Below are 12509 nucleotides of genomic sequence, written 5' to 3' on the forward strand. Positions count from 1 at the left end.
AATTACAAGCTGTTGTCAAAAACCCAATGGTTTCATCAATAATTTTTCAGGAAGGAAATCTGCCTTCCTATCTGGTCTGTCATATTTGTATCTCCAGACCCACCACAGCCAGCCAGCAAGCTGCTCAGTCCAGGTAGCCATTCGGAATGGACAATGAATGTGGGCATTGCCAGCATGTCCGTGTCCTGTGAAGGACAAACTTTAAACAAACATGGAGCTTGCTTCCACAAGCAGCATATCACTCAGATGCATGTAAGGGGAAGCTCGATAGGAAAGAAGTCAGGAAGAAGTTACAACAGCCTTAGGACAGGACCCATACCAACTTCGGGAACAGGTACTACCCCTCAATCGTCAGCTCTTGAACTCAACTTCACTCACCCCATCACTGAACAGTTCCCACAACCTATGGACTCACTTTCAAGGACTCTTCATCTCGTATTCTCAATATTTATTGTTTATTTATTATTATTTTATTTTTTCTCTTACTTTTTGTATTTGCAGTGTGTTGTCTTTTACACTTTGGTCATATGTCAATCCTGTTGGGGGTGATCTTTGATCGATTCTATTGTGTTTCTTGTACTTACTGTGAATGCCCACAAGAAAGTGAATCTCAGGGTTACATGGGGCGGCACGGTAGCGTAGTGATTAGCATAGTGCTTTACAGTACCAGTGACTCAGGTTCAATTCCCGCCACTGCCTGTAAGAGAACGTTTATACATTCTCCCCACGACCACGTGGGTTTCCTCCGGGTGCTCCAGTTTCCTCCCACGTTCCAAAGAATTAGTAGGTTAGTAGGTTAATTGGTCATTGTAAATTGTCCTGGGAATAGGCTAGGATTAAATCGGTGGGGTCGGGGGGGGGGGGGAGTTGAGTTACTGGGCAGCACAGCTCGAAGGGCCCATTCTGCGCTGTATCTCAATAAATAAAAAAGCAAATCTGATGATAAAAATGTACTTTGATAATAAATTACTTTGAACTCCGAGCATGATAAAGTTAAATGGAGAAGACACGTGTGGAACATTAACGCCAGCACGGATCACTTGAAACAACTGTAAACACAGTGTGCTTCCCAGGTCACAGTGCTCCTTTATATCAATTACAGCCATTCCCACTTCCTGGTCCCAAGATACTGGGTGTGAACCCCACTCCCGAGAACCATGCTCGGGAGTTCCCGTCTGGCGCCTAACGGGCACTTCTCCATCACAATTTGAAGTGTGCGAGCCCATAAAACGCTTCAGCTGCATCAGGCAACCTCTTCCACCACCACCGATCATGACGTAGTAGCATGTCAGACTATTAATCAGCCTGTGAATCTGTTCGACGCTTCACACCATACTCCAAAGGGGAAGAGTGTGAAGGTATGAAAACAACTCTAATCTTTCAGGTTAATGAAGGAGCCTGGGGAAAAAAAAGCTTTAAATTTTTAATATCCACAGTTCTCATTCCTCTTTAGTGTGTTGAACACATCCCAGGTGAAATGTGCTGTGAGGATCGTTTGCCCAGTTCGGTGGTGGAGACCTCACTGTCTGATAACAAATCCTTCTCTAGGGTCTCTATTAGTTCCCCTCCCCCAGTGCAAACTGAGCAGGAATTGGGGGAAGGGAATCAAACATGCAATCCTTTCCTTCCCTTATCTTTCTGCAATGTGCCCCTATCCTTTTGTTCAGCTTTTGATCACATTCCATTCTGCATGCTCCTTTCTCTCCCGTTACTCTCACAAACGCTGCGTCCCTCGCAGTTATCTTTTTTTTCCATTCTTCCTTCCCAATTAGCTTCTAATTGTTCACTCATTTCCTGCTATCCCCACAACCTGAGCTAAAGTTACAGCAGGAAGCGACGCAGCCCTCTGCCCCTTTGCTGGGCGCTCACTGCCCAGCAGATTTCTTTCTTTGCTCCAGTCACACCTTGTTGCTTTTTAAAATTGGCTCTCGTGCCTCCTCGGACTCTGCCGCCGCACTCGAGCTGGAGTTGTGCCTGCAGAGAAGAGAGCCCAAGGAAGCTGGCTGACTTCTCTTCGTTGCGTCCTCAAACGCTGCCCAGAGATCATAGAAGCAAAGACTGTTTGTGTGTCTCAACTCTCTGAACTAAACTCATCTGCAAGGAGCCCATATTCTGTCCAGCATCAATAACACCTAATTTCATTTTGTTTGTTTATTTATTTATTTGTTTATTGAGATACAGCATGCAATAGGCCCTTCCAGCCCTTCGAGTCGAGCCACACCACCCAGAAGCCCCCGATTTAACCATTAAGGCTGATTTATACTTGTGCGTCAAATGTACACCGTAAGTATGGCATAGCTGCGCACCCTACACCGTACTCTACGCAAACCCTACGCAAAGCCTAACGCACACCTCTCCCAAAATGCAACTACACGTCGCAGCGACGCAGACGGCAACAACTGTGATTGGTAGCATCACATTTCCTCCTACGCTGCAATAGTTTCCATTTGGGTGACTGAAGGGCAGGGAAGGAACTCCGGCTGCAATGCTTTCCATAAAGCTTTACAGACCTCCGAAATTATGGAGGACCCTGTGCTTGATGCCAGTTTGTAGCTAGCTGCTACAGCCTGTTGACTTCCACCTGCAGCTAAAACTCAAATGGTGATTGCCAGTCTCTGAGTATACTGTGCGTACACTGATGCGATATTAATGGTTGGAGACAATGAACCAAATCGTCAAATCTACCCCCCGACATCTGAAAATTTTTGAAATGCATTTCCTCGTCCATGTCTCTCAGTGGCCGGACAAGCACAGAGAATTCATGCTCCTTCAGTTTCGGTCGCCACTGTTTGAAGTTTGAGTTTCTTCGTGTTGAGTTACAGCACAAGCTAGTACACACAAGTATAAATCAGCCTTTAGCCTAATCACGGGACACTTTACAATGACCAATTAACCTACCACGGAGGAAGAGACCGGAGCACCCGGAGGAAACTCATGCATGCGGTCACGGGGACAATGTACAAACTCCTTACAGACCCTGGTGGGAATTGAACCTGGGCTGCTGGTACGGTAAAGCATTGTGCTAACCATTATGCTACCAATACATGGATGATCATTTGTCCTTTCCCTGCTTTAGAAACCTTCACCCTTGCCTTTGTTACCTCTAAATTCAATTATCCCACTGCTTTGACCTCCTGTCCGTTACCAACCTCATCTGAGCTAAAAACCTGGCACTTGTATCACAGTCCACACATTTCATTTGTACTCATGTACATGTCATGCAGCAGCTTGGCACTACCTCCATGTTACAATTCATTTCCTTATATTTAAATCCTTTTATAGATCATCGTTTCCACTTGCCGGGATCTCCAGTGTTACAGCTCTCCTAGATCTAGATCAAGGATTCCCAACCTGTGGTGCATGGACCCCTTGCATAATGACATTAAAAAGGTTGGGAGCCCCCTTTATTGATTCTAGATCCTCTCTAGGCCTATTGGCAGCTGTGCTTTCAATTTCTACATGTCTCTCACTAAATCTCTCTATATCAAAGCACATGGCCCGTTTATCGAATTAACATACTGAGGTAAACAGCAACACAAGCACTGGTCCCTCTAAGCGGCGCGGGTGCGTTGCCTCGCAGTAACTGAAATCCTCCCGCACACATAGCCATCGTTGCTGCGCAGCTGGACTTTTCTTTTATACAATTCTAATGTTAACACTTAAAGTGCCACGCAGTTCACAGGCTGTGTAAAATTTGATTGGTCCGCAGCTGGAAACAAAATTGGATGGAACGTTGAACAGGGAGTTATGTGATTGTAACCATGATCTTATTTAATGGCAGAACTTTGTGGTTCACTTCTGCTCCTAACATCTATAATTTTCTTTTGAATGCTAAACTATTGAAAAACAAATTATTGTTAAATGTTTGATTTAAAAGACTCCATCCACAGATCCTCCCCTGAACTCCAGAATTTGCTAACAATATTCCCCAATTTTTCAGCCTTAAATTAAATTTAACAAAGCGACGCTTCAAAATGAATGAAAAGATACACAACTACGCATATTGCTCGGTAGCTTTTTCCCTCAGCAGGAGTAGAGCCTGCCTGACGTTCTGATAAAATAAGAGATTTCTGCTGAGGGTTTCAGCATTAAAGGGCAAGCACTAAGGGAATTGTTCCATGGAAGAGTCAGTTCTGATGCAGTGCTAGTTGGCCAATACTAAAAAAAAGCTGCAATGTCAGAGGAGCCGTCATTCGGATGTGACATTAAAATCAAAGCTCCATGTGCTCTCTAAACCACTTGTAACAGGCTAAGTGGTCTCTATTTGAGTACAACACTAGGCTCACGATGACGGGTCTCGGCCTGAAAAGTCAACTGTATACTCCCCCCCCCATAGATGCTGCTTGACCTGCTGAGTTCCTCCAGCAATTTTTGCGTAGTGGATCCCCTCACCCACGATATCCTGGCATATATTTCACAACACCGTTAACTAAATCATCTGTGCATATTCATGGCTGTATCTGGCAGCTTGCTGTACACTGATTGGCTGTCACATTTGATATTAAACAACAGAGATTACATTAAGGACCAGAATCAGGTTTGGCACATGTCATGAAATTTGTGTCGCCTTTCCGGCAGCAGTACAGTGCAATAATCTAAGAAAATAAACTCTGAGTTACACTTAGTAAATGAGTAGTGCTGAAAACAGAAATAAAGAAGTGGCGGGGTAGTGCTCTTGGGTTCAATGTCCATTAAGAAATTGGATGGCAGAGGGGAAGAAGCTGTTCCTGAGAGAATGTGAGTGTGAGTGTGTGTGCACGAGTGTGCGCCTTCAGGATCCTGTACCTCCTTCCTGATGGTAGCAATGAGAACAAGGCATGACTTGGGTGATGGGGATCCTTAATGACGGAAGCCAACTTTCTGAGGCACTGCTCCATGAAGATGTCCCGGATACTATGGAGGCTGGTGCCCATGATGGAGCTGGCTGAGTTTACAACTCTCTGCAGCTTATTTCAATCCTGTTCTGGGGACACCCCCACCCCCATACCAAACAGTGACGCAGCCAGTTAGAATGCTCTCTACGGTACATCTGTACAAAATTGTGAGTGTTTTTGATGACATACTCAAACTCCTAATGAAATATAGCTGCTGTTATGTTGTAACAGGCAAATTTTAGAAGGTATTAAAAACACTTTTGGACCCCCCAATACAAAAACAGGCCCTTGGCTCTGTATTCTTCTGCAGCAAGAGTCGGCGGGGGGGGGGGGGGGAGAAGATAGGACAGAAGAATGGAACTAGATTGACAAGGGGAAACGCTCAGGGCAGATCCAACTTTAGCAAACATCTTCAAAGCTAAACAAATGGGAGCTGGCATGTTAGTGTTGCCGTTTGATGTTATAGACCAGAGCATTTGGAACAATAAATAAACCATTTGGGGCCTTCCTGGGAGAAACATTTGCAATGAAACTGACACCAAATGGTATGTTTAGCAGTGAACAAGACCATGCTGTTAACAAGATGATGACTTTTGTAGAAAAGCTGTTTGTAATTGCTTGAATTCCCCTGATCACCTTTTGATGTTAATGTGTAAAATTGCCAAATCCAGGGCAACATATTCCTGAAGAGTTTGTTGCACGAACATATAAAACACGTTTACTCTGCTTTCATTGCACTCATTCTGCTCTGCCTCCTCTTGCCCACACACAATCCCAACACACACACCTCCAACTTTCTTAGAAGCTAAGAAACCGAAGTATTCACAGAAAATGATGAAAACATTCTAATGATTTTTCAGAGAGTTCTCAATTCTTGGAAATGCTGGGGATCCCTAGGATTTGGCATCCTTATTGGAGGGACAACGCACAGAAATTGTGGAACAAGAAGGCATGACAGCAGCTATATTTCATTAGGAGTTTTTGAGATTTGGTATGTAGTGTGGTGAGCATTCTAACTGGCTGCATCACTGTCTGGTATGGGAGGAGGGTGGGGGGGCTACGGCACAGGATCAAAATAAGCTGCGAGTTATAAACTTCGCCAGCTCGATCATGGGCACTAGCCCCCGTAGTATCCAGGACATCTTCAAGGAGTGATGCCTCAAAAAGGTGGCATCCATCATTAAGTACCCCCATCACCCAGTCACGCCTCGTTCTCATTGCTACCATCAGGAAGGAGCTACAGGAGCCCGAAGGCACACTCTCAACAATTTAGGAACAACTTCTTTCCCTCCACCATGAGACTTCTGAATGGATATCGAACCCATTAACACTACCTTACTACTTTTTTATTTCTATTTTTGCACTACTTATTTAACTATTTTATATATATATATATATTTATATTTACTGTAATTCGCAGGTTTTCTTTCTATTATCATGTTTTGCAATGCGCTGCTGCCACAAAAACAACAAATTGCACGACGTAGGCCGATGATATTAAACCCAATTCTGATTTATTGCCACAAACGGTTGTGGAGGCCAAGTTATTGCAAATAAAGCTGAGCTTGATAGGTTCTTGATTAATAAGGGTGTCATGGAGACGGCAGGAGAATGGGGTTGAGAGGGATAACAGTTCAGCCACGATGGAATGGCGGAGCAGACTCGATGGGCCAAGTGGCCTAATTCTGTTTATATGTCTTATGGTTTTGTAGTCACTGAGACAACATTCCTGTGTTGGAAATAGTTCATTGAGGTCCTAACTTCAACTCTGATAGTGAGGCTAGCACATCCTCTGGAGCAGGGATACCCGGCCTATTTTTATGCCATGGACCCCTTTGGCAGTCTGGTGAAGCCCATGGACCCTTCTCCGAATAATATATTTAAATATATAAAATAAAATACATAGGATTACAAAATAAACCAACTATATTGAAATATACTTATCAAAATATGTGATATGTGCTTCTTTATTAACGCATTAACAAGACTACACATTTAAAGTATAGGCAAGTTAAAATTAAATTTTTTTTTAAAGCAATTGGTGTGAAACTGTTGTTGCTTAGCTTGAATAAGAACGTCAAACTGTGGGGTAGTCTTTGGTAAGTCAATGCACATGATGTTGGACATTTAAACGATTTAGGTTTTTTGTTTTGGTATTTACAAGTGTTGACGATCCTGACTCGCTAAGACATGTTGTTGAAAGTGGAATCAGGTGCTTCTAATACTACTGTAGTTTGTTGCCTACATTCATAAATGAAGAAAATACTGTATTTCAGTTAGAGGTTCATGAAAATAAAGATGCAAATTATTTCCCATCCAAGCTCACGGATCCCCTGGAATCTAGACACACGCCCATGGACCCCAGGTTAAGAACCACTGCTCGAGTATATTCTGTAACTCCAGTGTGCTACCGAAGGAAAGAGAGGATATTTAAACTGGTAGATGGAACACTGATCAGGTAGATGGCTTTATCCCGAATGGTGTCAAAACTCCTAAATAGAGTAATGATTCCTGAGGGCTGCTCCATCCAAGTAAAACAGGAGAGCATTCGTCACAGTCTGGGTTTGTAGCTTCAAGGGAAGCCACTCACATCACAAGCCAAACCCAACACATCCACAACCACATGGAACTGGGACACCATGGTAGCGCAGTGGTTAGCGTGATGCTATTACAGCTCGAGGCATTGGGAATTCAATCCCGGTGTCCTCCCTGTGGAATGTGTGAGTTTTCTCCAAGTGCTCTGGTTTCCTCCCACAATCTAAAGACCTACTGGATAGGTTAATTGGTCATTGTAAACTGTCCTGTGATTGAGTTAGGGTTAAATTGGAGTTTTTGTTGGTTGCTGGGCAGTGTGGCTCAAAGGGCTAGAAGGGCCCATTCTGTGCTGTGTCTCTAAATATATAAATATCGTCATCTGCAAGTCCTCTTCCAAGATGTAAACATCCTACTCAACAAAATACCATTGCTTCCTCTCTGTAAGAGCAACAGCCCACATTTCTACTTTGCCACCCCAATTACAGCAGAGGTCCTGCCATTATCTTCTCAAGGACAAATATGAAACAACTTCAGCTTGCATAAGCAACATTCATAACAAACCGCAAAAGTCAAGAGCAAACAGCAACTTGCTGTACAATCTCTTCAACAAAGTGCCAGCAAGAGTCTTTACAATAATTGAAAGCCATCCTTTGGCAGATGAAAGAAAATCTATTCAGTTTGATTGCACGGTGTCAGTTGTCCCCAAGAGTTCTCCCATAACCAGTCCGATAGTCAGCTCAATTCAGTTCCTCCTTCAAAAACTTCAAATGTTCCAGGCTGACATTCGGACAGCATTAACACAGATTAGAAAAGTGTCAACACTCAGAATAGTACCACATTAGCTGGGAAGTCCTCTGGGACATCTTGAGGATACCATATAAATGCAGGTCTTTCAGTAAAAATACACAGAATGCTGGAGGGACTCAGGAGGTCAGTCAGGCAGCATCTATGAAGGGGAAAAAAAAAGAGTCAACATTTCAGACCAAGACTTCGTCAATACTTATGAAGGTCTCAGACTGAAACATCAGCTGTTATTTCCCTCCAAGGACTCTGCCTGACCTGCTCAGTTCCTCCAGCATTTTGTGCATTGCTTAAGATTTCCAGCATCTGCAGAATCATTTGTGTCTTACAAACCTTTCAGTGTTGGACAATGCCTTTTTTTTAAAAAGATAATTCCTGTTTGCCCTCCCAGTTGCATATCAAAGATCTCACAGTATTAAATCTGGTGACCCTCCCTACTGTGGTGGTCAATGTGATGCTTTGGGGGCTTCTGACATCACGAAGGACATGCTTAAAATGTCGTCCTAATGCACATTTGGTCTCTTTTCACAGGTACAGGCTGAACTGATGTTTAAAGTATTTCTGCTTTTTTAAAAATATATATGCTCTCAGCCCCCCTCCAACCTCAAACATGAATGTCATGCATCCTCTATAAAACTCAGTTTCAACTCCTTATCTGGAGCAAGTGCTCTTGTCATGCCTTCCTTATCACTGTACAGTCTTGCTACTGGTTTCAGAATTGTACATCTTTTTGTAAAACATTAAACCAAACTCTGCAAAGTTCAAAGTAAATTTATTATAACATATATCACCATATACAACCCTGAGATTTAGTTTCCTTGCGGGCATTCACAGTACATGCAAGAAACACCATGGAATCAGTGAATGACCGCAGCCAACAAGACAAACAACCATTGTGCAAAAGACAAACTGTTGCAAATACAAAAAGAAAAAAAATGAAACAACAATAATAAATAAATAAGCAATAAATATCGAGAACATGAGATGAAGAGTCCTTGAAAGTGAGCCAATAGGTTGTGGGAACAGTTCAGTGATGGGGTGAGTGAAGTTGTCCCCATGGGTTCAAGAGCATTAGGTCTCAGTTTTGGAAGTTTCGGTTCCTTCCTCAGCACGAGCAATTGCTTTGGTAGAGTTCGAAACTTCCGTGATCCTTTGTCTAAATGCGTTTCCTGGCATCGCCCCCCGCCCCCTTGCAATAACTTACCAAGTCATCAGCGCTGAACCTTCCACTAAACATCTCCACCTACAACCCCAACCGGAACCAACGTGAAAAAATTGCACCGACAATGTATAAGAAAAAGACCAACTCTTAAATGGTGATTGTTACCATCAAAGTAGATTAAAAACTGCAAACTTATAAAAATCTCATTGGAACGCTTTTTTTTTCCCCAACTGACTTAACGAAGTGAGGTTTCTGGTTATCAATCGAATTACAAAATATTGCTTCCTTTTTGCAGGAACTAACACGGGAGTGCGTCAATGAAACATTCACGATGGCATCAGCACAAGAAAAGGTCCATTTTTCAAAGCGTTCCAAACCCAGTGTTTTAAAGGCGGAAAACAAGTAAACTGAGAATTTCTTAACAAGTAATCATTCACTTTATTCCAGTTGACTTATTTCTGGAATCTCGCTTTACAGAGTCAGGAGATTTTTATGAATTGAGCTGTGACGTCACTGCGCTATTAACACCAGCGGAAGAACCGAAAAGTTTCTTTTAATACTTCCCACTAGACCCCCATCAATCTGTGCGATCCCTGCCTCGAGTTTGGGACTCCTACCTCTCCTTCTCATACATATATATAAAAAAAACCACCAGCAGCAAACAGACCGAGCATCCCCCGATCTCCTCCCGAACCTCCAGCGGAACAAGGGTCAAACAGCTGGAAAACAGGCTCCGGGGAAGAATCAGAGAGCGCGCGACAGAGAGAGAGAGAGAGAGAGCAAGAAAGAGAACGAGAGTGAGAGAGCGGGAGAGAGAGAAGGAAAGAGTCGGGGAGAGAGAGAGAGAGAGAAAGAGAGCGTACACAGAAACTCTTTCAATGTACTCTATTAGATGCGACGCTCAAATTCCTAGAAAAGGAAATTGATATCGATTTGGGGACATTCCCAGCCTGTGTAGCTGATTTAATTCTGAATTAACCCCCTGATAAAAAACGTAGCAATGATCTGGAAAAAAAACCTGAATTGCTCCCACTCGCAAACCCTATCATGAGAGGAGCTACATTCTTCCCATTAAACCAACGTGTGTCCAAGTTATCCTGCTAAATAACGCGAACAACTCCGGCAATTAGGTTCTTCCTCTACCCACGACCCAAGCCATGGTAATTCCAAAACCATCGCTCATTAATTAAAATTTACCCAGCCTTGTTTTATTTACTCCGATCTCCCGATAACACAAGGATATACATATATATTTTTTAAGAACGAGTCCAAATATACCAGATACAGCGAGGCCAGGTGGTTAGAGATCAGATACAAGCAGAACAGGTACAAGGAGGGCAGGTACAGGCAGAGAAGATACAACATAATCAGGCAAAAAGAAAGATCAGGTACAGTGAAACCAAATCTGTGGAAGCCGGGAATTAGGAGACGACGGAGTAAGATTCAGAGAGTTCATCAACCACAACAGACTGCTCAAAGTGAGTAGGCGCGAATCTAAAGATCTGCTATTAGATGTACCTGGTGGACAAAGACATCGATGGGAGATTCCAGTGGGGTTCCGTCCCGGCCGGTCATGGAAAGGAAGCCAAATCCCATCCGAACGTTGAACCATTTACACTGACCAGTCCCGAATGAGACCGCCGCTTTGGGAGAGTCGCCGAGCTCCTGGTCACCGCCTCGCCCGGAACCTGCAAGAGAACGCGAAATAAAGGATAAAAACCTAATCTTCTGATATACATACATACATACATACATACATATATACACACACACACATACACGATCGTTCACAGTCACAATTCTTCACTCGAACACCTTAACGCACACGGCGGCACAATCTCACACACACAGACCCATTTACAAGCATTTGAACAAATTATAAAGGTTGTTTTTTGATAATCGATACAGAACCTCCAAACTGCTGGTTAGAAACGGATCCCATTCCGGTGCCGGGGCCACCACCTCCGCTCCTTGCAAATGGGCTGATTTCTTAATCCCTCCTGCCTCCCTCACTTTTTCCTAGCTCTCCCCCCCCAACCCAACCGCTCGCCTGCTCTCTCCAACAGATCTCCCGTTTTCAGTTGTAAACCATCAGCAAGACAAAACGTGGAATTTGCGGCAGGTCCCAGGAGCTGCTTAAAGCGAAAGGAAAGGAGATGAGCTGGATGGGCGCTTTACAAAACATGGTCCTTTTCAATGAAGGTGGGCGGTGCGTGAGGCTGAAGAATAGGAACCGATAAACAATGGGCAGTGAGTCCGAGCTCCCTCCCCCTCACCACACACACACACACACACACATACACACACATACATAAAAGCAACCATTCGAAAGAGGGCAACAAAATGACCACCCCCTCCCAAAAAAAATAAACCTTCGGCCATTTTGGCAACGGTGTTAATCCCGGGATAACTCCGGTGTGTCCCGTTTGGAAGTGGCTGGCAGCTGACCAGATTCGAGGAAAAGGCGAATTGTAGATACACCCCCTCCCGCCTTTGGGAAGTTTCACACAGAAATCAGTCACTTGCAGGTAACTAGTCTTCCCCCCCCCACCCCACCCCACCCCACCCCAGTTGCTCAGTCCACCTTGTGCCTTTTTGACTCCATTCCATGTGCAAAGAATTCCAAATTAAAACCTTCCCCGGATCGATCACAAATCACCCACTTCGATCCATCCATGTTCTCAAGCAGTAAATATAAAATGTACCGTTGATATATTCGAAACTCGCACCGAACATGTTTACAGAGAATCGGGGGTTGCATTGTAACTAATCTTAAAACTACTTCTGTTTAGTTTTCTCCAGAGGCCAACAGCAAAGTTCTTGATATTCTAAACTGCGAAAAGTTGTAAAAAGCTTGGGGGAAGATCCGCGGAGCCTTCACTAATCGGTCATTTAACCCCGCTACACAACCAGCTCACGGGTTAGATATAACCAGGGAAAATTACCTCGCCTGTCTCGGGTTACAGGCGCACACACATTCCCCCTCACAGACAACAACACGCGTGCACACTTGTACTCAAAACACCCGAGTCACAGACAACTGGCATAAACAAAACTCACAGCCACACACACAAATTCTCAGGGACACAAGTTATTCCTGTTGCCACGATCACATTGTTACACGCGCACAAAACAGA

General features: G+C 43.8%; 1 protein-coding gene across 1 annotated transcript in view; it reads right to left on the reverse strand.

The window, feature by feature from the left end:
* The window catches only part of LOC140190462 (protein lin-28 homolog A-like), an 82542-nt gene extending 71173 nt beyond the window's left edge, over nucleotides 1-11369 (reverse strand). The window contains exons 1-2 of the mRNA XM_072247076.1: nucleotides 11284-11369; nucleotides 10891-11060 (exon numbers count right to left, since the gene is read on the reverse strand). Coding sequence (XP_072103177.1) covers nucleotides 10891-11060; nucleotides 11284-11314 — 201 coding nt within the window. The 5' untranslated portion in view covers nucleotides 11315-11369. The remainder of the gene's footprint in view (nucleotides 1-10890; nucleotides 11061-11283) is intronic.
* Between the last annotated feature and the right edge of the window lie 1140 nt (nucleotides 11370-12509).

This window comes from Mobula birostris, chromosome 30 (assembly GCF_030028105.1).
Source record: "Mobula birostris isolate sMobBir1 chromosome 30, sMobBir1.hap1, whole genome shotgun sequence".
NCBI classification, from domain to species: Eukaryota; Metazoa; Chordata; class Chondrichthyes; order Myliobatiformes; family Myliobatidae; genus Mobula; species Mobula birostris.